General features: G+C 42.7%; 1 protein-coding gene across 20 annotated transcripts in view; it reads right to left on the bottom strand.

Moving 5' to 3' along the window:
- ADGRL3 (adhesion G protein-coupled receptor L3) overlaps positions 1-24,543 on the bottom strand; it is a 529,795-nt gene that overhangs the window by 186,828 nt on the left and 318,424 nt on the right. For 19 of the 20 annotated variants that reach the window (XM_074905383.1, XM_074905366.1, XM_074905365.1 and 16 more), the window contains one exon: positions 1,900-2,700. In XM_074905383.1, coding sequence (XP_074761484.1) covers positions 1,900-2,700 — 801 coding nt within the window. Of the gene's footprint in view, positions 1-1,899; positions 2,701-4,479; positions 4,495-24,543 lie in introns of all 20 variants that reach the window. The other variant, XM_074905377.1, reaches the window with a different exon arrangement.

Here is a 24,543-nt window from a genome sequence, read left to right as displayed (position 1 = left end):
AGAAACGCATGTAAAATTCAGCTTTGTGCCCACATTACAAAGCTATCAAAAACTGCATGAAAGACACGTCAGAGAAGGCTCACCAGATTCCCTGACACCAGATTAACCCTCTCATGTGACCACCCAAAGCCAAAACTGCTTCAAGCTTTCCATCTGAGGCATTGCAGGATTTTAAATTCTCCTCCTAACATGAATGAAATAAGAGGGGTTTCAAACCAGAGTGACACAGGGACAAATCAAATCATTGCACCTCACAGACTTTCAGCCCTCTGCAAGGTTTTCACCCGCTCTCCCATCTCACCAGCTTAGACTGGTACAAAGGGAAGAACCATTTCCTTTTTTATAGGAAAGTACAAAATCTGTTTTTTTCACTGATTATGGCTTTTCTTATTAAAGATGCTATTACCGACGACGGTCACCACGTAAAAAAGCAGCAGCAGAGAGTCTGCTGTAATACCTGGAAATAATTCACTGAAAAGGAGAGAAACTCCGTGAAATAGAAGGGATGCAATTGATTTTCACTCCTTGGGGATAACCGATAGCTCACAAATTGCGCTGCTTCACTCCACCACTCAGAAAGTACATGCTCATCATTAAGTTGAGAGAATGAGAAGTATTACTTCATTTTTTGCTCATATGAGATCTCACAGAGGTCAACATCATTGAAAATGTCCCTGCTCCTCTCTTAACAGTCACTTGGGGTTTCTTTTCATCTGTCTCTCCAAGATTTCCTTCTCTTCTTCCTTGCATTTTTGTGTAAAAATGAGAGATTCACTGCCATTTTACTACTTTTATTCTACCTTTCCCCAGTTTTTCATATCCACAGTTTCTTTCAGCATCACTTGATCCATTTTTTGTATAAATAACAGGCTGCACACAGGAAAAGAAAAAGAAAAGCTCAGCAACAGAATCCTCTCGACTTCTCTTTTTCAATCTGAAGCCCTGAATCCACTCATCCACTTCCAAGTTTCTTAACCAAAAATAATGTTTTGGGAACAGCCATGTTATGAATCAAATAGTTTACTGTCCAAATTGTATTAATTCTGCCTTTCCTCTTACTGTTTCTGCCTTTCTAAAGTACACAGTCTACCTGATAACTATGACTACATTGTGTACAGCAGTAACCATTTGAAAATGATTGAGCAATTTGGAAATTCTTCCACTATCATATGAGTTTGACCACAACCTAGGCTGTCGGTTACTAATAAAGTGGCAACTGTGAACCTAATACTTGAAAAAGATGAAGAAGTTTGTAAAGTTAAGGGAATATAACCCAATTAAGTAATTACCAGCCTGATTTCTAACAGGAAAAAAGGTAGAAAAGCTCAGAATCCTCTGGGGGCCAGATGCTTTCTCTTAGAGAAAGTATAGTAAGTCACAGTAAGTCATGAAATGCTTTAAAAAAAGAGCAAGAATGCTCACATTTGCAATTAGTGGTGGCTTCCCTGAATAGCCCAAACTCCCCCAGCTTAATGGAACAAAGTCACTTAAACTGGCTGGCAGTCTTCCCCTGGCCGTTTGCGGCAACAGCATCTTCCATGCTTTGTTTAGCCAAAATTCCTGCAGAAAGGAAGATGATCTGATGTATGGAGGAAAATTCAATTAAGGAGTAAAGAATTCTATCCCTGTGACACAAACAAGAGTGTGGACATTTGGAGACTGTTTCAAGTTAGCTAAGGGTAGCACACTCCTTCCTCTATTTCATTTCAAACAAAGATTAAAAAGAAGGTATTCTGCATGTATGAATGTCTTAATATCCATTGTAGGTCTTGTGGTGGGTCTTAATTTAGAGAAACACAGCCAGATCAGTAAAAGAGGTGTGTACTTCAATTTTACATCCTATTTGCAAGAAAAATAGAAAGCCCAATTCAGATTTTGGCTCAGTATTAAAACCCTTACCTGCTCTGCTGTCCAGTGGGCCAAAATCCAAGGAATATTTCACGACGTGATAGTTGTTCCATACATAAAGGAGGTTGTCCCGGGGATTATAATCCACAGCAGCAATGTATTGGTAGGAGTTTGGAAAGGGCACATCCACCATGCTATCCTTGCTTTGGTCAGTGTTATATATGTAGTCTATTTTATTCCCTGTGGCTTCGTTGTCATCATCCTCATACACAGACTTCACCACATATAAAATCCCACAGATCATGAAGGCATTAGAAGCTGACCTCTTGTCATAGGCAGTATCCCATGTCCCTTCAATCCTTAAAGTGTAAGGGTTTAACTGGCTAATGACTATTTTGCCATTATTTTGTTCTGTTGCATAGATTACCCACAGCCCATTCTCATCCACAGCCAGGTCTATATCAGACTTGCCTCCCCAGCGGTAGGGAGAAGTGTCATGGTAATTTGCATTAGCTATGATAGCCTCCCCGCTTTTTATCCTTGTCCGCAAGTCAAACTTGACTATGTTCCTGGTTCGTTCCTTGTTAAAGAACAAAGCCCCATCGTACACCACGAACCCTGTGCCATCCACTCGGTGTGGGAGTTTGTAGGTCGTGGTTGGCCTCCCAGCAATGAAGTCGTCCTTGGAGGAGTACTCTGTCAGCGTGTCTGTCCGGTACGGCGTCCAGGGCATGTAGTAGATCTTGTCGGATGCCTGCAGAGGGTCCTTGCACCAGGCACCAGACTGGTGGTCAGATTCAAATAAGTGTTCGCTCTGGTATACTCCTTTCAGCAGTCCAGGGCAAAGAAAAACTGTCGGAGGGGAGAAGAATTTAAAACAAAAAAACAAAGTTAATGACAGTTCAGGAGCGGTTGGCCCAACCATCTCAACAGCTTCTAGTTCTGGAGCAGAGCACACTCGAGGTCAGAGGAAACCCAAGAGCAATGCCTTGTAGCTGGAGACTAGCCTTCCTGCTGGCCACGTCTCTAGAACAAGATTTGCTCCACGAAACTGACTTTTTTTCCCCCCCTGCTTTTTCTATCAACTGTGGCTCATTTTCTTATTGCTTTTCAAATCTGTTTTTGCAGGTGTACTTACTCGGACCACTCGCCTTTGTAAACTCTGAAATGAATATGTACCCCCAAAGGATTTCTGGGTTTGAATTTCCAGATTATATTCTGCAATGAATCTGTACCTACTAGGTGAAGGGGTAAACTCCTGGGGAATTGATCCACATATTTATTTGAACAGCCCACAGAAGAGTGGCCTAGAAATGGAAATAAGAGAAAGAAATTCCGATCCTTACAGCCCAAGCGATATTAAATATTTAAAGGGTACCGATAGCAAAGCAGAAGCAAATCCCTTAGCAACTCAGAAGAGCATTTAAAGCAAAGGGAGCTGGGGTGAACACCCATCTACAGATCTGCAATATAACTAGAAATGAGGCTTTCAAAGCTGCTACAGGACACACAAAACATGCAGTCCACACAATTAAAAACGAATGATGTATGGATGCTGAAAGGAAAAGACAAGGAAGGAAGGAAGGAAGGAAGGAAGAAAGGAAAGAAGGAAGGAAAAGAATAAAGTTCACTGGAGAGGAACCCAAAGTCTAGATTTTAATCAGTTAAAAAATGTCCTGTTAAATATAGTAGTAATTCAAACTTAAAAACATATACCTTCTATTGTTACATGAGAGGAGCACAGAGGAGTGGTTTGACTAACCAGGGTGCTTTGCTGCTCAGACTTCGGTGGGGGCTGAGAGGAGCCAGGGCATGCCCAGCACACCTGGGAGGAGGCTTGGCCGGCACCTGGCTGACCGTGTCATCACAGGAACGCCAACACCAAAATGCTGGATAGCCAGGGAGACAAAGGGAGGGCTGCTGCAGAGCAAAACCGGCTCACTTGCCCCCTGTCATCCCCGGTAGCACCCTCCTGACCTGGAGGTGCTGCACACAGCGGGAGAATATTTGTTGGTTATTTGTAATGCTGGTCTCTGTGAGCATGTAGTACAATAACCATGATGATGGGATGGGCAGCAGGGAGGCATGAAGAGGTATCCCACCACACGCTTCTGGTAGCACGGGGCTGGCAGATGGGACCCCATGTTTGCGCTCCCTGCCTGGAGCATAACCAATTACTTTCAGAAATGAAGAAATTGGTAATACCCTCTGGAGAGCAAGATAGGAAGAAAATGAGATTTAGTAACTGGTGTGAAAGTATATTGCTCTATTGGAGTCTAAGTAACCACCCAGAGTTTCTGATAAAGGGGTGCTGTTTTCAAGAGGCTTTTATTGCATAGACATACTTATGCACATATGTACATATGCACACTTTCCAAATACTTTGGGGCAGGAGAAGAGTGAGTTATCTAAACCTTCGCCTAGAAATTGAATGAAAAAAAGTGGCACTGGTAAAAACTTTTCAGCAAAAATGAATTATCCAGTGAAGTTGAGCAGCAGAGATACTAAATAAACTTTAACAAAAAAGTAGTGAGAATTAATGACAAAGTATTTAAACTAAAACGTTAAACTGTTAAATAACTTAGCCTATACATAAGTAATATATATATAATTTGAAAGGTATTTAATTACCTTTTTGTTCCACTTCTATTGTAGAGAGAGAGGTAAAGAGAGAAAGGAGAAAAGAGAATAGATTAATGGTACTGTATTGGCCAGGTACTTTTCTTTACCTCTTTCAAATGAAAAGGAAGCTTTATTAATTTACTTTAGTATGTGAACATTTTTTTAATATATATATATATATAAAGCCTTTCCTCTGATATACACTGGACATTATGCAGAGAAGCTGAGCAAAATACAGATATATTTTAACTTTACAAAAATCTTTAAGAAGAAAAAAAACAACCAACACTTGGGACATACAAAGCCCCCTGGACTATTTGAAATACCTCCTCAGCAGCAACCTTGGACTAGTTTCTTAGAGCAAAATAAAATACCCATACACTGAAATATGACTGATACAGATTTACGTATGGAATAAAAACTGCAGGGAGAAACTTTACAGAATATACATCTTCATATATTTCATAAAAATCCTGTAAAATAGAGATCCCTACTTTAAGCAGGAGAATATTCCCTTATGACACAAACAGAGAACTTAGGAGAGTCAAATGAAGCACATTGGTGGATGTTCGCAGAGTCCTGTCCTCTGTCTCAGAAAAATAAGCTTTAGTAGGACTTGGGAAAAAAAATCTAAAGTATTGTAATACTTACATGATTTATAAGATCCTGAAGACGTACAGTGTGAATAAGTTACAAATATATAAGCATATTTAAAAAGCCCAACTCAGAACTTGACGGATATTTTAATGTGAATTATTCACCATGCATCATAATGCTGCTGAAGAGGCTCGTCCCTTCAGACGAAACCCCTTGCAGTCAGAATAAATAAATGCAGTGCACTTATTAATTGCTAAACACTCAGTACCAGTTTCTATAGCCAAAAACCTCCTGTGAGAGGTCCTGGGGCCCTTCATCCAAAAGGGTTGTGGCACAGCCCTTACTTCTTCCAGCACGGTGGGGGCCCAAACAGGTTCTCGCACCCCCAGCCCTTGGGTTTGATGGTTCTGCAGGGCCTCTTCCCTGAAGGTGTAGGAGAAGACAGGCCCCATAAAATATCACTGAGGGGGAAGTGAGAACTTGCCAGCAAAACAGTATGGTTTTGACAGCTGAGAGATCTCTGTTCAGAGAAGCGAGACAGGAATGCAAAGGTATGCACGCGCACTTTGTTTTTGCTTGCCCAGAGTTCAATCCGGCCCCTTCCAGACCGAGAAACTTGCCAAATGACTGTCCTCTGGTGCTGGGACTGCAAACCCCTTTGCATTCGAAAGTCTCATTCATCTGGATGGGAAACTGCAGGCTCAACGGAAGAATGATTTCAGGGTAAGACTGCAAATGCATTGGCTAGACATGTGGATCTGCACTTTGCCGTACGGGGAGGTGTACATCCGGAGCCAACTGCAGGTCCCAAAACTAATGCTTCCAAACTTAAACAGTCTTTTTTACCTGAGCTTTGATTCAGGCTCCTTTCTACCTCCTAACAGGTTAAGGTTAAAGGCAAATGTTTTCACCATGTGGCTGTCAGGGCTCTAGGGAGTAGAGACCACGCATTTCAGTGGAAGCACCTGGTTTTGAAAGGGAAAGAGCCAGCAAAATTAAAAGGCACCAGACCCAGCAACTGGAGAAACCTGCACAGCAAATGTTCTCCCCATCCCAGACTGTGGCTCGCCACAGTAAGTAAAGTATTCAGAAAAACACTAAATGTCCCTGTCAAAAGAAAGAAAGCAACACGACATATCTCCAAATGTATGGCTTCACACTGATTCTTCTGCCTGATGGTATACCGTACCTCTGGCAGCATAGAAGGTAGTAATTTACATTTCCAAACAAGCAAAAGCTTTTTTAATGCACTCAAACAACAGTGTGATATTGTAAAGCAAGAAGAGAGAAGCTTCTACAGGAGATAATATATTCATGACCAGCTGAGCTGAGTGACCTGAAGCATTGATTACCCTTATCCTGAATATCTCGTATGTGTTATTAGCGGTCAGTGCCATATCCAGCGCTCTTATAATTCCAGACACGGTATGTGTTTTGGTGACCTCCTGCATGGTGCTTTCCATTGTATCCCAAATATGTATTTTCTTCCTGCTGATTTAGGACTTAATGCTTTTGAATTTCAGTAATTACTCAGCTTATATTGGGACATCATATTATTTGAACAGGCTGCATGGGAAGCTAGGACATTTTAAAAGGAAGGGTCTAATTAGAGTCTGATTATCTGTTCAATCATGCAACACATCACTGCAAAACTGTCTTTATAAAGTATTGCAAGAATTTTAAAAATTTTGCCCAATTACAGACAATTTTACATCTTTGCGATGCCTGTGCTAGTCCACAGAATTTAAATACTGTTTATAGCACAGGAGGTACCTTATCTCCCTACAGGGATCTACAGATAAAGCACACATACACAGTTATTTCTCTTGCAGTGAGATCTCCACTCCTGCTGTTGCTACACTGAAGAATCACAGAATCACAGAATTGTCTAAGTTGGAAAGGAACTTGAAGATCATCTAGTCCAACCATTAACTTAACATTGACAGTTCCCAACTACACCGTATCCTTAAGCGCTAAGTCGACCCTACTCTTAGAAGAACAAGGGTATTTCATCTCGATTTCCTACACTGGTTGCAGGCCAGCGACATTGGCTTCAAGAGTGCCAGAGGCCCAAAGGAAATCAAGATCCACTTGCCAGGGAGTTACAAACAAGACTTTCCATGTACCCTGATTTTCTCCCGTTTCTTCAGATGGAAGAAAAATCGAGGCCAATGCATGGTCATTGGCTGCTACAGCCTGCCCCTGCTGTACCTGGAGCCAAGCGATCAGGCAGATTCCTGCCACCCACTCAGAGAAATTGCACAAACAAATTAATTAAATGCTCTTAGTACTGCTGGGTTGAGGATCTGAAAATACACTCTTAATTTCTGGCACAATTAACACTTGAACAACATTAACTGCTCATTTTCTTACCACCATGTTGAGTTGCACTCAACTATTTAAGGCAGAAGCACGCAGCGGCAGAGCCCTGTAGAGAGCTCTCTCCCTGACACTGCTTCAAACCCACAACAGGAGCACAAAACTGAAAAAAATTATCTGAGCAGGGGGGATGTTAAAAGTCAAATTCAAAAGTAAGTAAAAAGTTGTGCCCTGTACTTTGCCAGATGGTTTTTTTTTCAGGACTGATGTTTAATAGCAGAATAAATGTCATCCACTCCATGTTCCTGTCCTTCACAGGTCAAACTCATTTAATATGCAGAGACTCAATGTCAAACATGTAGTTAATGACAAAATAGGACTAAGAAAACAGGTTTTTGAGGTTCACCATAGTAGCACAAGATGCAGTGTCTCAGCCATGCTGAGGGTGCTTCATGCCAGACATGGCTAACTGCTGTATCTTGCCTCCATCAACCAGCTTGACCAGATGTGTGGGAGGTGAAGCCGAAAAGCGGCCATGGCATTAGGGAACCAGCGAGGGAGAAATTTCCACAGAAGGTGCAGCACTGGCCTTGTGCCCTGCTCCAACAGATGACCCATGCTGCAAGATGATCATCACACAGCTGACTCACCACTGGGCCCTGAGCCCTGCTGTGCTGGACTCCACCATTAAGCTCCTTCTAACTATTAAACAAAGTTTGAAAAGTGCCTTGCACCAGGGCTCCTCATACGAGAGTGGTCTGGGATCTAAAGCCTTTTCTTTCTTTCTGTCTTTCTCTAACCCCTAGACTCAAAGCTGCTTGGCCAGCCTTGTGTCAACAGCAAAGCACCCACAACTCCTGACCTTTGACTTGAGGGTGCTACTTCCCTGGAGCACCCACAGACAGCTCTCCCAATGTACTTGCTTCTCCCCAACACACACACCCCATCTGTGGGTTTTAGGTTGAAGTTGAACATGTTTAGGAAGCTGCAAATCTAGCAATGCACCCCAAAGTACACCCATGTAGAGCCTGCTTGGAGATCAAGGTGCTCTTCTGTTTCGAAGACATGACTGGATGCTGGAGTCTCAGTGTTTCTCTACTAAAAGCAGGTTCAAGTAAAGAGACATGTTCAAAATTCAGGGCACCAAAGCACATGTTGATAATAGATTTCCTTTTAGCTATCACAATAGAAAGCAGTAGTCTAGGCAACTAGGCAATACAGAGGAAAGGGCAGCATCAGATTCACAGCACGTCCTGCGCAACAGATCATTGATGACAGGACCCCATAGTCAGTGCTAGAGAAGCTCTGTCCTCTAGGATGTAGTAAAATCTGCTGTTAGGTAGGTTGTACTCCCAGTCATGCTAATAGCAATGCGCACATGAGGTCCTGAGCAGTTTCTCTTCCCAACATATAAAATTTAAGAAAGTGGTTGAGGCCCCTGAGGAAATGTAGCAGTTGACAGATTAGAGGCAGCGTGAGGGTGAGGCACAGATACTGCGGAGTGGTCAGCTTCCTAATCGGTCCTCTGGTTCCCCATCCCAGCACCCAGCCAGCGAGGCTGGAGGACCACACCTATACGTGTTTCAAACCTGTGGTGCTCTACCACTGGGAAGCACAGGTGGTACATAGACAGATCCTGATGGGGAAGCACAGTTGGAGTAAAGCTGAAATCTGCAGCAGCAGATCTAAAATAAATGTATCTAAACTCAAGAAATGAAAATATGAAAATACTCTTCTTTTATTAATTTGTACTTGAAACACTCAAACCCCCACATATGATCTGCCAGAACAGTTAGAGAGCTAGCTCAGCATTTATACGAAACGAGCTGTTTTGGCAACCTCAAGTTCACAATGCTGCAGAAGTACCCATCTCTGCATCGTCTTCTTCTCCTGATGCATAATTAAAATGACAAAAAAGACCACATAGCCAAGCTCAGTACTCACTCTGTGCCGCACAGACACAAAGCAAAGCACATGCCACCAATTCTCTCATCCACCTTCTCCTTCTAGGAAAGTCTGGAATCCCACTGTAGTGCAGGTGGGTGGTTGCTGGACTTCGAACACCCTAATAACAGGAACATAGTCACATCCACTGCAGCAAGCTGTAGCCAGCAGGTCAGATGACATTTTGCCTTTAGGTAAAGGAAAAGCAACAGCAAGGCAGTGGTCTTTGGTCTCAGTCCCTTCATTGCAACTGTCCCCACTACTGAAGATACAGTGACCAGCCTCCATCCCCATTCTCCACATCAAGCTGAGTCCAAGCCAGAATTTAGTTCCAGTCCCATTAACCCCAGTGAAACACTCATTTTACGAGCTTTTAATGTGAAAAGTTTTCACATGCAACAGGGAAAGCCCTCTTGGGTCTTGGCTCAGAAGCAAGCACAGGGAATTGAACCATTAGGTTTTCTAAGACCACTTTGCAAATACTGCTGCTATCTTCCCATTTTTTGCCACCTAATCCCACGGTACTAAGATTTAAATTATTTTTTTTTTCCTCCTCAACATGACAGGTTTTCTAGAAACCATTTTCCTTCCTTTTCAGAGCAAGAACAATGTCAGCTTCCTTTGGGAAGGTACAATAAATAAATACATAACAGACTGCACTTCATGCCCCACCACTTGTCTTTACCTGGGGGATCTTCAGTTGTGCCAAAGGCAAGCATGTACATGCCGCTAAATGGGGAACAGACCCCATTAACATTACCTGGCTTTGCAATCCAAGTCCATACACTTGAATGTAAAGCACTCAGACTTTCATTCTCTAGCCAAAGGAATGAATAAATTATTATCAATTATATTGCCATGAATTAACTTTCTCACAGCCGCCAATTTCTGTTGTGAAAGAACTACATGCAACTTCAAGCCTCTCCATTGCAGTTCTCCACCAGACAAAACTATTCCACGAGCTAAGTTTTAAAGTTTGTTTAGGTTCAAATGATTATAATGGTGGGATCCACTTAGTCTGTAACATTATTAATATTTCCAAGAAAATGTAAGGTTTCAGCAAACAGAGTACTTTTTTCTTCACTGTACATACCTGTGTGTGTCCATTATACTCCTTCTTAAGACTGGCAAAAAAAAAAAAAAAATTGCACCAGAGAAATGTTTGCCTTTTACAGCAAATGAAGTGCTAATCCTTTATTTAATAAAAGGCAGGAATAATCTCAGTTGCTCTACTTCCAAATTACATTTTTCATATAATACCCAGGCATCAGTGAATGAAGGTGCTCTACCTTGTGTTACAATGGCTTCATGTAACAGATTCCCAAAATTATCACCTCCTAATTAATTTTGCTGTGAAGTATAGAGATTGGAAATGTCAATAATCCATAAATGCTTTCACAAACCACAACCTAAATTAGATCCTTAAACATGGTATCTAGATTTGCAGAAATCAAAACTGTCGTTTTTCGTAAGTGGATTTTTTTTCCCCTTAGATTTCCATTCATCTGATAAATTTGTGAAACCTTTCAAACCATTAATTTGGGCTTCCTTAAAATGTCAGTGCTTTCAGTCTGCTTTTTAATACATAATAACTAAATTTAATAGATGTTCACTAAAATAATACTAAGAATTATTAATGTTAAAACACCCGTCAGTGTAATTTACAGTCATCAGGACCCAGGAAACCACTAATATACATTAACTCTTGTCCACTAGAGGTTTCTGTAAGAGGAAAAAAGTTATAGTTTCCTACAAAATTGCCTTACGTATTATAGATCAAACTTCAGGCTATTTTGGGAGAAAGCCACCTTTTTGTTAGCCATTTGTATGAATGACAGGCATCAGAGGCCTGAGCCCTCACATGGACTCTCCCCCAAACTCAAGAAATTACAAATACTTTTCCATGGCCCTGTTCCCATGAGGCAAATTTTCCAGCAGCTTAACTACTATGACCTCATTTCCTAATTTTAGGTACCAAAGCACACAAAAAAATATACCTTTCAATATTTTGTTAAGGTAAAAAAAAAAAGTATCAATCCTGCAGAAAGCCAGTGAAACTCTGGGATTTTGAGTTCTGGGTTTAAACAGTAAAATCTCTGCTATGTGCCTGGCCCTGCAAGTGCTGACGCTGTTGTGTAGAGATCAGCAAGATGGTTCTCAATGGTTTTGCAAACATTCATTTTTCCCAAAATTCCATGAATAATTTCTATTCTGTCTTTGCCTCTCTCCTCTTGTTATTATTCCAGTGGCAGTCATAGTGACTGGCTTCTCTGAAGAAGCAGACACTTCATCATCTTCAGTAGATACTGAATGTGATTGTGCTGCACTTCTAAATGTATTATTCTAAGAGGTAAATATTTTTTTTCTCAAGTAAAGATAATTCACTTAAGGTATAATGAGTCCTGCACTGGGAAAAAAAAAAAAAAAAAAAGCAGCAGCAAGTATTGTTATATTCAAAGTTCATTTTCAGAAGTATCTGACTTTTTCAATGTGTGTAAATCTCTTCTGTAGATGAGACTTTATGTTTAGAGCATCATTCCAGAGATAAAGCAACCTGAAAAAACAATTCATCCATGAATTTGGGAAACAAAAAAGGTTGTTTATGCTAGTCAAAGTGTTTGTCGGAGTACTGGCCACTGCTCACTGCCATCACAAGCAGAAAAATGAGCCAGGCAGAATTGTACTGTGACCCTGCAGCCAGTAGCACATCTCCCTGTTGTCACCAGTTTCTACAAAAACCAGCAGTAACTTCTTAATTCACTGCAACTCTCTCAACTCATGCACCAGAATTTTCCTTTCAAATCTGTCACTTAAAAAGAAGCAGCAAGATGAGTTAGCATGAGAGGGAAAAAAGGGATCGTACAAGTACTATGTGAAATTCAATTACGGGTACAAGTCATTCAGCCAAAGTTTCCTTGGCAGTTGGCCTCTTATTGTTTCCAGCACAACAGCAGATGAGTGAGCTGCCATTAAATTACAGCAGAATCAGCCACCTGGACATCATTCTCCCATCATAAAAAAAAAAAAAAAAAAGTGAAAGCACAGATCCAGAAAGAGAGGTAAGCACTGCACAGCTACCCTGCTACCTTCTGCAGTGCTTTTTCTGTAGCTGGCTCCTGCTGCCGATGAAAAGCCTGATGCTGAGCACCAACCAGCCTTCTGCAACACAGCCCTGTGGCTAAGACGAGTGAGATGTGGATATCCGGTCCCTCCAATGGAGGCGTGAAACCTCATCCAGGCTGTGAGGTCCTTTATAAAAGGGCAGAGAAGCATTACTGTTCATTTTTTACAACTCCAGATCTAAAAAGAAAATAAAAGGAAAGATAACCAAGCATTTTTCTAGGATATTTATTTAATGGTGCCCCTCTGGAAAATGTCTGGGCACAAAGTGAGTACCAAGAAGCTGCTTCCCTCCATCAAGAAAGGCTTCTGTGCATGCAGAGGTGGACCAAGCGGTGCTGGCAGCAGGGTTTCAGCCTCCATGCCTGTTTAGTATGGCTTTCCAGGGCAGGAACCTACATGACACCTCACCAGCTCAGCCCGGGAGCACTCAGAGATGGGGCACGGAGAGACTGACAGAATGGCTAAAAACCCCACAATGAAACAGCTGTCTGGGAGATAACCTTGCCTGATAAAATCTAACCTCGGAGAGCTCTTGTAAGCAAGTGTGTCTAGGCCTTACTCCCCTTGGTCATTCAGCCCACATGTAACTGGGTCGGGTAAATGGAGCAGGATAAATACCCCACTACTTCCTCCTCCTGGGATGTCAAACACACGGAAAGATCACTTGGCAACTAGGCAAATGTAGCTAATTAAGAATAATTATTATTTGCATAGCTCTTTATATCTTCCTTGCCTGACTTTAAAAGGAACAAAAGCCTGAAGTTCATTAAAGATTTGTTCTCATGCAGGCATGAGATAAATCTGGGATGTCAAGAGCCTGACAGAGCCATCAAGGCAAACATTAGGTGTCTTGCCGTAGGCAGTAAGTGGGAAGGGGAAAATGTCTTACGTGGGGGAACGCTGAATTAAAGGTCTGTGTCTTTTGGTCCGATTTCTCTCCAAAGAGGAATAAACTGTTTGTCATCCTGCCAGCTATGAGACTAGCTATAAAATAATGGATTCCACAGGCCCAAATGAGGCTAATCATGATTGCCAAGGCATGTCTGTGCTGTGAGAAGTGAGTGAAATCTGATGCTCTTCAGAGAAAACATTTTTTGAAAAGCTCTTTGCTCTGCAATAAGCCTTGGCAGTTATCTCATGTCTTGGAGTATCTACCATATTTCTTGTTCGATTGCAAGGCATGTTGCTGACACTGGCTGCTATGGCTGAGTTTCCTTTAATAACGCTTTGGTAGGTAAAACACCGCTTGTTTTTAGCTATTGAGAAAATGGTAAGGAGAGATTTTGCATCAATTGCCTCTCTCAGTAGTACTTATTCTTAAGTGTCTCCAACTGGATGCTGTAGTAAAATGCTCATCAAAATCAGAAAAGGATTTCCACAAAGCCAAACAACACATTTGTTTTCTCTTCTCTGAATTGGGGGAACACCTATTAAGTATCTAGGGAGGTTGGATTTTACCACAACCACTTTGGAGAGCAAGTGAAGATCAGGGGAAGGAGTCACTGGACTTCTTCAGGAACTGGTCCTTTGGAACAAGATTTTACAATCTGGTGTAAATTTTAAAGACATCTGCTATTTGAAAGAAGAAGGGAAAAAAAGAATCAAGGCATGACTTTAGCATTTTTAGGTTTAAGTAATTAACGCAAGCGTTCTGTACGTGTGCGTGCGCACATATGTGCACTCATATGCAGAGGAGTGAATTCCAACATTTTGAGATTTAAATCATTAACCCAAATGCGTGTCACACGCACATACATTCACATGTGTAATGCAAAGGTACTGGCATAGCTTACACTTTGGGCACATTCCCAAAACACTCTAAAGAAATGATTCTGCATAAGTCTTGACACTCACATCTCATCTAGAAGCCGCTAAAGCAAGTATTGCAGAAAGCTGCTTAGGAGTCTTCATTTTATCTTCTCTTTTGCTCTGTTTTTCAGTACTGAGAGTCAACAAAATCTCAGCTGAGAGACAGATGTTTCAGAGGAGATCACGCCCTGCCAAACTGTGAAAGGTTCCCATGCCTTTTCCCCAGTTCATGCTCCAGAAGTGCTGGGGAGATGGGAGAGACTGTGTGCACGCCTCTGCAGTGCAAGGCAGATGGGCATAGCTGCCTCCTCTAGAGGTATGGACCAGAAGGTAACATTAAATGTGCTGGTTCTGCTGAAGGTTTAGGGTGTCCTCAAACACCAGCTGAGCCAATCTCTCTCTGCTGTGCACAAGCATCTTCCTCACCTCTGTTTCACTCATCTCCCTGCCATGCCAAACACCCATCAATCATTACCTACCAAACAGCGCAGAAAACCCTCACATACTTGCAGAGCTGACTGAGGAGCAGAAATGAAGCCGGGAGTCCCTGCAGTGCTCTTGGCAAGGCTGCAGCAAGCCAGCCTGCCACCAGCTGAGGCTGCCACACAAGCAGGCCCTTGACAGGATGGCACTGGGGTGTATTTACTTAAAAGCACGCAGGTAAATGTATTAAGGGAGAGTAACTTGCAACAAATGCGTGATCTGATCCCAAGTGTGAACAGACAGCACTTCATGTATTTTGGGATTTGGATCCTCACTGTTTGTATCTGGGACTAAGAAGGATGACATTATATTTTATACTTATTTTTTAATGAATAAGTATTGATATAAAGCAGGGACCTAGCTGGAATGAAGTGTCACTTTAAAGGAATACATCTGAGACCTTTAACTTGCACTGGTACATTCGATGAAATAAAAATATTATTCTGCTTGGGAGAACCACAAATTACAGCAGTAAAATATATGCAGTGAGTACGTAGAAATTTGGTACTATTTGCAATGAACTGACTATTAGGTACCGCTAAGACCTATCATTTTCGCCATTAATGAAAAAGAGAGTATTTTATTTCTAATTTAAAGCATAAGAATTTATGAAGGTTCAGAGAAGTCTTTTGTGTGCTTTTGCAACAGCTTAACTTCAAATATATTATACATTTGAAAATTAGGATCCTTGAGCTCTTGTACAATATTTACCGGTGCACATTATTGGAGCGGTCAGTGTGTGGTGCCCTCTCTCTATTTCATAGCCAATGCAGCATTTTCCCCATGGCATCAATAGATTAAAAAGAAATATTCTTGCTAGAGTAAAAAAAAATGATGTGACAATGAAGCACACTCATTTTGCTATGAGGTAATTCAATAAATCTGTCTACTTTGTTAAGGCTTGGTTTTTATGTAAAACAACACTTATTTATGCTGCTAACTTCAAAGTGGAAAAAGAATGAAGGGTGAGGTTCAGTTTTCAGTCCAGCTTTTAGTAATGTGCAAATAGGAAACAGGGCTAAGAGAGATATGAGAGGTCTAGGCGACAGAACCAGATGCCAAGGCTATTCCTGCTTTACATAAGAGCTCTCTCCCCTGAAATCTCTTTTGGACAATTTAGATGAGTCAAAGCCACAAGAATCGAATGACCACGCTGCCAGAGGTTCCCAGAGAGACATTAATGAGGCCATGCTGATATGGTGGTGCAGAGGACTCAGCCCTTTCCTTTCACTGTGTGCCATTCTCTTGTGCATTCAGGAGGCCTCATCTAACAGTTCTGATGGGAGTGTGCCATGGCCTGAACCCATGAACAGCACAAGCACAGCTTACTGCATCTCCTCGGAGAGGCTTCTGAAGATTCAGCTTCCTACCAAATTATTAAATAACTTTGGGGGAGGGAGGGAAGGGCTTTTGAGAAGGGTTGGACCAAAAATAAGCACAATTAGGTGACCCAAGGCTGGTGAGAAGACACTGCACCAGGTTAGAATTTGAAATGAAACAGTTTAAGAAGCATCACCATTAAGACTAGTATGGAAACACAACCTAGAGACCACCTAACAAGATACAACTAGTAGGCACCACAGATCATTGCTAACCCATCCTGGTTTTAACACATTCACACCTCAGAGGCAGCAGTTTCTGATGACCAGCAAAACACCAATGTAATAATAACACATGTTCCTGGCAGTGATAGCACATTATAAAATTCAGATCATACTTAGGCACAACCCAGCAAAGGTTTAATCAACTGGCCTCAACAGGCTTATGAAAGCCTTGAATGTTGTGCATCTTCATCACGATCTGAAGGCAAGAGCACTGTGGGGTTGTGGCTGGCCCACCCTACTGCTAGAAGGAGCTTGTGTAGCATGGTATTACACAAATGCATACTTCTATAAAAATGTAAAGAACTTTCAGTATGTTCCCATGGTCTCACTGAACTAATGCACAAAACAGAGAAACAAGAAGAAAGTCCCATGATGGATCTACCTGGGTTGACTGAGGTGGAAGTCCTGATCTTTAGCACTGAAGACATTAGTCTAAATTAGCAGACCACCAATGTATTTTTAAAAAAGAGCTCTGATTTAAAGAGAGCAGGTATTCAGCAGTTACAGAAAGATGATGCCCCATATCTTGGTTCAGAACCAATGTTCTTAATAATGGCAGATTGTGTGTGTGACCTGAGACTCACAGAAAGGATGAACTGTATGCATTACTTCAGCTGAAAGGCTGCCCTTCTCTAAAATCTAAAGGAGGGGGTGCCGGGGGCTTTTGGCAGCTGGTGCTGCCTGTTCTGGTGTCACACTCAAATGGCTGAGGAAAATAAGTAGATGGATGGGAGAGCTCCAGCACTGCATGCTCTCAGGCAGCTGGGAGACACAGCTGACATGGGGGTGGGGGAGGAGAAGGAAGAAGCAGCGGGGCCATCCTGCCCTTTGGTATGCACTCAGGTTTTGATGACCCTAGGCCAGGTTCCCAGCAAAGGAGCCCACCCTTGGGCTGCAGTGTCCAGGGTGGTCTGGCTCACGGACTGGGACCTTTTCTTGTTTCACGATTTCAACCAATAGAACACGTGCCCTTGAAACATGCCATTGGAAAGGAACAAAAAATAAGCACAGAAATGCCACTTCTCTTGGCATTTCAGGTGCACCAGAACGAAGAAAAGCCATAGCCATCCCTGAAAAAAAAAACCCCAAATCCCTCTTGCATGAAGGTACATCCAGAAGACCCCACGCTTTCCTGTCTTCTCCTTATGTGACCACACATTCATCTCTTCCAGCCAGCACTTCTGCCGCTCTCACTCCCACAGCTGTGCAGCAAAGACAGCATTCCTCATGACAGCTGTGAAATCTATAGGTAAAGACAGATCTGATCGATTTACAGGAACCCCCGCTGCTGAGCCAAGCTGCTAAGCAGTTCATAACCCCAGCAGATGCCTCTGTTTTTAAGCCATGGGGAACCTTCTGGGTAAGGCTATGGCGTTGCTCTTGTCGTGGCCAACGGGCAAGAAACACAAGCTGGAAGCAGCCTGCTTTGCTGGTTTCCAGATCTTGCAGTGGACCCAACAGTCTGCAAAATATACCTTCGACTGATGGCTTCTGGACTCTCCGTTCAATGCAAAGAGAAGGTGTTACACAGCTACTCCAAACAGCACCTGAGCAAGTAATATCTCTGTTTTACAGGTAAGGAAGCCAGCACAAAAGCCCACACCTGCGGGAGAGCTGAACACGTACACGACCAATGTGATCAAGCAATGCCCGTTTATTACAACTAAGAAAGTCCTTTTATAATTTATAATGTTCTCCCGCACACGTGAGTAACATGCAGTACAAGTCCTCAAGATTGGAGTTAACTTAGCCCGCACTTTAAACCTTCTTATGATTGGATAAAAAATGCCACATCAGCCTTGCCAGGCTTCCTGCCACGTGTAACTTCCTCTTCCATCCCAACCCCTTCCAGGGCTCGTTTGTCTCGTCGAGTTTTCCCCCCTCATTCAGGGTCACATCCTTATCATATTCTTGCTCGGCTGAGGCTCTTATCAGTCTTGTTCTCACGCAGGATTGCTCACATGTCCATTCTCTCACAGAAAGCCCTCTAGAATCCCAACACACACCCTGAAACCCTAGCAGAGCAAGTATCAGTCACCTGGCACAGCCAGCCAGGTATTTAATTCACTGTCCATTAGCTTACAGCAATTTTCAGTTCACAAACTCTCTAGCAATATTATTACTCCAGTTTTCAGGATGGCAAATGGGAAGAAAACCCAAGGATTTTACAGTTTGCTCCAAGTCATGCAACGAAGTCAGAGGAAAACTGGATCAGGTGCTCATGGCACAATCTGTAGTGAATTAAGCGAAATGAAACGGTGTTTGACATATGCACAGCCATGCATGAATGCAAGGACAAGAGAAATATGTTCAACGAAAACCTGAGATGACAAATCTAGTACGTCAGAGCTCTTCAGAGATGTGGATGTCCCACAATAAACCTCCGTTGGCTGAAAATGTCTCATTCCTTCGTGAAGAGTGAGGGGAGCCAGGAGAAAGCATCCACAGTATAAACAGCAAGAACACATTAAAATATCCTCTTATTCTCCCTATATGTTTTGTTTGGGGGAGTGGGGGTTCTAAGAGAACTATGTGTATGTCAAAAAAAGCACAAAAAAGATCAACCGACACCTAAATAGGTATTTTTAAATTATCTGTAATTTCTATCCAAAGCTACATGCCACTTTGGGTTGGAATTGCACTTTTAAGTTCTTCTCAGAAAGCTTCTATAACTGCTTACAATTCTGGTCATCTCTGACTGCATCACAACCAAATATAGAGAGAAAATACCAGCCAACAAGAACAAAGTTTGTTTTCCAAAAGAAAGGGATGAAACAATCACTTCATGACTCACATTCACAGGAAAACAAATACTAATTTTAAAACTATATACATATTCTCAACTTGTCATGCTGATTCTCTTAAGCAAAGGCCTTCAGAAATAAAAAGTGTTATGTTTATACTTGCTCAAAGTTAGAAAAATAATACAAACACTAGATGAAATATGAAGACTCCCCAAAACATTTGGTTTTGCCATGAAGAAAACTGGCTTTTTCATGGACGTACCTTGTCATGACAAAAACTGGCTTTTTCATGGATGTACCTTGTTTTGTTCTTCTTAATCTTATTTTAAACACAAGCCTCACAGATTTTGACAAACTGTTTCTCTGAACACTCCTGTTATGCATGCTGGGATTCAAAACTTAGTCAAAATTATGGATCAACAAGCCGTATTTTCACTGTGGGTGTGACTGCCATGACAGCAAAGATGCCAGGCGAGGAAATATCCTGTTATTTTTGATGGTACTTATCCTATAGCAATATCCCAGGGCGAGAGCAGAAATAGGCAGTGGTCCACTGCTAACGTGAGAAAAGACTTGCTCTCCCAATAGATTGTTAAGTTAAACAAATGCAATAGTGAGGGTTAATTAAAGACTGATTAAGATTCCCATTTTGGAACAGTGGCAGGAAAATATTACCTGCTTCACCCAAGGTTGCCCATGGAAGCCAGGACAGAGCTGGGAAATGGTACCAAATCTGTATTCCAGCTCTTTCCCATAGTCCAAAATCAACTATGAAAACCTGCAGGTGTAAAGAGCAAACCTTGAGGGATGATGATTGCAAATGCTGTCGGCATCCTTTCAGTGTGCTGTGTGTAGCCTAGAAAAGACACTTTGTCCAGATGATTTTAAGGGTGATTGGAGGGATGACAGCATGGTAGTCTCCCTTTAGAGAAACACCAAGCAGGTATACAAGTTAATTTTTCTGTTCCTCTAGTCCTACAGGTTCAATGTTGTGAACTCCTGTGGATCATGTTTGCTCAGGAGAGAGGATGCAACGGTCAGATTTGAACACTGATGTCTCTTCAGTGAACTCAGAGATATTTTCTTACAGTCTTGCTACCTGCCTAGCGGCCTGTTAGCTGCTGTCAGCAGAGTCTGGTTGAGAGTGGGAAAAGTCTGGTCATAGGGAGACCTGCTCTACGGAATTGAGGTTTGTTACCTTAAAGCATTGTTTCAGGTGTCAACTGGCCAAGCACTTCCTAGCGACAGCACCCTCCCCACACACACACATCCCCCACCCCACCCCCGATCCTATTCTACAGTTGGATTTGTTGAGCAGCAGGAGGGAGAAAAGCCTGTAAGAAATGCTCCTCTGTCTTCTTCAGCTCATCAAAAGCCTGTTTCTCTTCCTCTGAGAGCTGGGCCTGGCCTCAGCCATTACAAGGTTAAACTCCCAGAACAGGCTGCACTTTGGAAAGCCATCAGGAGATTAAAGCTAGTGCACAACACAGCTGCTCCTCTTTTACGTAAGTCAGCTCCCAAGAGGAAAGGCCATGGTCATGCTCTGGACAAAGTGCCAATTGCCTTCTGGATGCACTTCAACCCACCATGATGCTGGCAAAGGCTCAGAAGCAGCTACCCCCAGCACCCCGTTGTCAGGGCAGCTGTCTTTGCATGAACCTGCTGGCAGTGCCCATCCCAGGAGTGGGGATGGCTGAGGAGGTGACAGCCATCATCTCCAGCAGCCAAAGCTGCTGCGATGCCACCAGCATGATCATCACCAGTGACCCACTGTGAATGAGGTCTGAGGCAGCTGGGGATGGGAACAGTGTTGCTGCTTGATGGATATCAAACACAGGGAAACAATATGGGGTTGGAGCCACAGTGTCTTTGGCAAATGGTCCAAAGGTGCTGCCTTCCTTCCTGTCTCTAACAACAGGACACATGGTGCTCTCACTGATGGTCCTTCTCCCCCACTGCTGATGTCTGCACAGCAGAAGGCTCTTAGGTTGCAAAGTGAAGTCAAACTGGAAGTGGCTTTGCATGTATGCACGTACTATAGAGCTACACTAGTCTGATGGATGCCTATTTTGGCCACCAGAGTTGCATCAGTTTGCATTGGCTCTGGATAACAGCCTTCTGTCTTCTTTCCTAGCAATGCCAGAGGAGGCCAAGAATCACCAAGATGCCACCTTCAAAAAACACAGACCAGAAGCATAAGAAAGTGCAAAACATGACAGCAAGAGCTGGAGTTCAGGATCACTGTGAGACCACTAACGGGTGGCATGCAGAGCAGGGAAGAGCAAAATGAGATGTTTAGGTGCTTCAAGAAAACAAATGTCAAGATAGACAGGTAACAGTGGGCATAGCCAGTTAGGCCCTCTATTATGTTTTCACCTCTGCCTGGCCACGACTGCAAGGATAGCCTTAATGCAGTGATGTGTGTGACATGCACACAATAGCTTAGGAGTCACAGGACCTTTGACTCTGAATCTCCCTACTATAACAGCAGGAATCTGCCTGTTAGACAAAATGTCGTTTAGCTGAGGACTGAGATGAAAGGAAACACCAAATCCCACCTGAGACACAGTATGGGATACAGTTTCTTCCAGGAAAGGGTTAAGCGGCTCTGCAAAGCACATCTTGCTACCCCTGCTGGTATGGAGGATAAATGAAGAGCACTTGGTGTGCAGAGAGGGCTTCAGCTCTGAACAGTGCAGTCCTTGGGGAGGAGCCCTAGGAGCGGCTCAGCACGCTATTTTTTGTTGCTTTCTGTGTTAATAAATCTAAAGGGGGCTTCAAGCTTTGCATACAACATGGACTTTATTTATAGTGCAGGTCAGGGAAGGCTCCTGCTCACAAAGTCGATAGCGGAAAATGGCACTGCTGTACACAGTATCATCACGCCAGGGACCTGAGTGTGCAGAATGCTGGGCTTGTTGACTGTAATCAGAATTTCTGCTTTGTCTCCAGCCTTTAGCCACATGACTATGTTTCACAAGAGGAAAACTGGGATGGAAAATAGCGGCAAACAGGTTAGGGCATAACTGGTTTTCCTTCTGGACCATCAGGATTCATCCAAGTCACACCCAGTCAACACAGTGTTTGCAACCATGACCTTCTCTGGCAATTACAGCTTCGCTTTCTTGTTAAAATGTTTTATCCAGCAACGATTTTGCAGCTCTGTGAAGCATTCCTGATTAGATTTTCAACACTGTTACACATGAGGTCCCTTGTACAGAACAGTTTCCACACACAGAATGTGAGAATCGCCATTCAGCAGTTTTCAGTGCACGTTTTGAAGGAAACTAGAAAGAGAAAAATCTTATTTTATGAAGAAAGTAATTTTAAAGTGCTTAAAAATTCTTTAAAAACAAGCCACTTTTTAATGTGTGCATTTAAGCAAACAGGTATATAAATGAAACTTTGTTAAAAGTGAAAAATTAACAACTAGCACCATACATGTTCAGGACCTGTAAGATAAAATTGAAATAATCTATAGCACCATCATAGGCTATTACCCTGCAGTTTTAGGGCAAACAAAGGAGGAGCAGAGACTCTTCAATTTGTCCAAGATTAATTCCACACATTAGAGATGGGCAAGATGGTTGGGGTATCCAACAGTCAGTACAAAAACCTTCAGTTCATGTCAGACAAAGTCTTGTACTGAACATTTTAAAGAGAGAAAGGGGAAGAGGAAAGGATAGACATACATTATGATCAAACTAATTTAAATAGGAAGAATACTGAGCACATCTATTACTTTTTCTAAAAGGAATATCCAGCAGACAGAGGAATGGAGAGGGAGATCTCATACCTATGGAACAGAAATGAAGTCTGTAGAACCCATGTCAGTCCCATGTGTGTTGGGACTGAGTGTGTGGTGTGGGTTTTGGTAGCAGGGGAGGGGGCTACAGCGGTGACCCCTGTTAGAAGCTTCTCAAAGCTTCCCCAGCTCCAAGCAGGACCTTCCTCTGGCCAAGGCTGAGCCAATTAGCAATGGTGGACTCGCCTCTGGGATAACGTATTTAAGAAGGGGAACCTGTTATGAGGTTATGAGGAAAAGTTGTAAGGGAGACACCTATGCAAACTCTGAGGTCAGTGGAAGAAAGGAGGAGGAGGAAGTGGGGGAGATGTGCTGGAGCAGAGACTTTGCCGCAGCCTGTGGTGAGAGGGCAGGCAGTGACCTGCAGCCCGTGGAGGTCACCGGTGGAGCAGATGCTCACCTGCAGCCCAGGGTGGGGGGTCACATGCCGGAGGAGGTGGCCATGCCTAAAGAAGGCCGGGGCACTGAGGGAAGCCCCCACTGTTTGTTGCTTAGAGGACTATAACATGTTGGAGAAACCCATGCTGGAACAGTTTGTGAGAGCTGCAGCATGTTGGAGGAAGTTTGTGGATGCCTGCCTCCCATGGGAGGGACCCCACACTGGATCAAGGGAAGAGTGTGAGGCATCCTCCCCCTAAGGAGGAAGGAGCAGCAGAGACAATGGGTGAAACAATATGTGATGAACTGACCACAACCCCCATCCCCTGCCCCCCTGCACTGCTGTGGGACAGGAGGTAGAGAAATTGAGAGCAAAGCTGATCCCAGGAAGAAGGGAGGGGTGGGGGGAAAGTGCTTTTAAGATATGGTTGTATTTCTCACTGTCCTACTCCGATTGTTATGTGTTGTTGATGGTGGTGTTTGAATTAAACTGATGTTCTTTTTCTTCCCCAACGAGTCTGTCTTTTGCCCTTGACCATAACAGATGAGTCATCCCTCTCTATACTTACCTTAATTTCCAAGACTTTTTATTTTATCCTTCCCTTTCCAGAGAGGGAAAGGAGTGAGTGACCAGCTGTCTGGTGCTCAGTTGTCCTCTGGGCTCAAACCACAACACACTGTAAGGCCAAATCTGTTTCCTTCCAGACAATAAAAATCTAACACAAGGGAGTCAGGCCATTACAAAGAGGAAAACTGGAATGATGAAAAACACGGCATGCCTTGTCCTCTCTATGACTTCCATTGCAGCACTCCCAATTGAAGTATAAAACATCTAGACACAACTGGTCCAAAGTATCTCTATAATCATGGAGAGCTTGCCTTCTCCTAGGATGCCTTGAAGTAGGATCATCAGTATCAATGAGTTCAATGTTTTTCAGGGAAAAAGGAAGTGAAAGAAATGATGGGACACAGACAAACGGCAATCAAATCCTATTTGGTTACTCAATTTCTATGTCTTCCAGCTGATATAATTCTAATTCTTTAAAAGCATTTTACTGTGAGAAGTTCAGAACAGCTTACATCTTCTACACTTACCAAAGATGCATGGGCCAGCAATCAATAGGCTTTTTGTTATTTTATTTAGTCAATTTGCTTAAAGACAATGAAATCCTAACATCAATACATTTGATAAAATTCCACCCCAAGTAAATAAATAGACAAAGGATTTGTAAATGTTTCTCCATTAGTAGTGAAACAGTCAAGGATT

This window comes from Athene noctua, chromosome 4 (assembly GCF_965140245.1).
Source record: "Athene noctua chromosome 4, bAthNoc1.hap1.1, whole genome shotgun sequence".
NCBI lineage: Eukaryota > Metazoa > Chordata > Aves > Strigiformes > Strigidae > Athene > Athene noctua.
Note: the sequence above shows the minus strand (reverse complement) of the source record. Positions and strands in the feature narration are given on the sequence as shown.